Source organism: Penaeus monodon, chromosome 27 (genome assembly GCF_015228065.2).
Source record: "Penaeus monodon isolate SGIC_2016 chromosome 27, NSTDA_Pmon_1, whole genome shotgun sequence".
Taxonomy (NCBI): Eukaryota; Metazoa; Arthropoda; class Malacostraca; order Decapoda; family Penaeidae; genus Penaeus; species Penaeus monodon.
The window spans coordinates 10,625,087-10,626,030 of record NC_051412.1 but is presented as its reverse complement, the minus strand read 5'-3'; the positions used below and the strand labels follow the sequence as shown (position 1 = coordinate 10,626,030).

Genomic DNA, 944 nt, shown 5'->3' with positions numbered 1-944 from the left:
GTTTGCCCTTCAAAGGAGTTCTCTAATGACGAAATCAGTTTAACAGACTTGATCCCCGTATACCATAGTTAAGTTGCCACTGAGGCATTCAGGTAGAATAATATTAATTGAGCAGTAATGAATGAGTTTATTCCTTGATATTATGTGTTGCAGAAGCGGAGGCTGGGGGCTGGGCCAGATGCAAGGAGGAAGTGGGTTGGGGGGATACAGCCAAAGCCCGCGCGCTCACACCCCTCACTCCTATTCCTATTCTCAAATGAATCAAGTGAGTTACTTTCGTTTCATGCTTTTCCACGTAATATGTCAGGTTTTGTAAAGTATATTTAACCGTTTATATCTATAAACATGCAATGAAATTGACTTTCTTTGCAGCTACAGGGGGGAATGCAGCTTAGTAGTGGCTACCAACAGCTGGGAGGGTCTCTAGGCACCGCAGCGCTCAGTTCGGCTCCCCTCTCCTCAGGTAATTTCACAAGAGAAACGCAAACAAACCGTAATCTACAGGGCAAATCCAACATTAGCACATAAGTGCATTTTACGTGTGTGTGCCTTTTCCCTCCGTGAATGAATTATCATATTATATAAAAATAATAATTTACCTTCACATCTTATAAGTACTCAGTTAGGTATATACATGCAGACTTTTTATTTATTCTTTTTTCTTTTCCCCCATAGGAGCGCTGGGTTCAGGCTTACCAAGTCATCTGAGCGGAGGCTTCCTGGGCGGCACCTCGCCCTCCATCTCCTCGCCCGGCTCCACCAACACCGGCCTGGGACCTGCGCCCCTCTGGAGCTCAGGAACCGGGTCCGCCCTCTCCTCGGGGCTCGGGGCCAGCGGCTTCCTGGCGTCCAGCAGCAGCCTGGGGTCGCCCTCGGCGGCTCCTCTCCAGCCCTCTTTCGGTGCGGCACCTCGGCCTTTGCTCTGCTGGCCGTCTCAATAGCTG

The 944-nt window shown here is 49.4% G+C and overlaps 1 protein-coding gene across 2 annotated transcripts in view; it reads left to right on the top strand.

Annotated features, from left to right (window-relative positions):
• LOC119590568 (forkhead box protein L2-like) overlaps positions 1 to 944 on the top strand; it is a gene marked incomplete at its 3' end in the record, with an annotated part of 75,433 nt that overhangs the window by 70,412 nt on the left and 4,077 nt on the right. For both annotated transcript variants that reach the window (XM_037939236.1, XM_037939235.1), the window contains 3 exon segments: positions 154 to 265; positions 373 to 463; positions 676 to 900. In XM_037939236.1, coding sequence (XP_037795164.1) covers positions 154 to 265; positions 373 to 463; positions 676 to 900 — 428 coding nt within the window.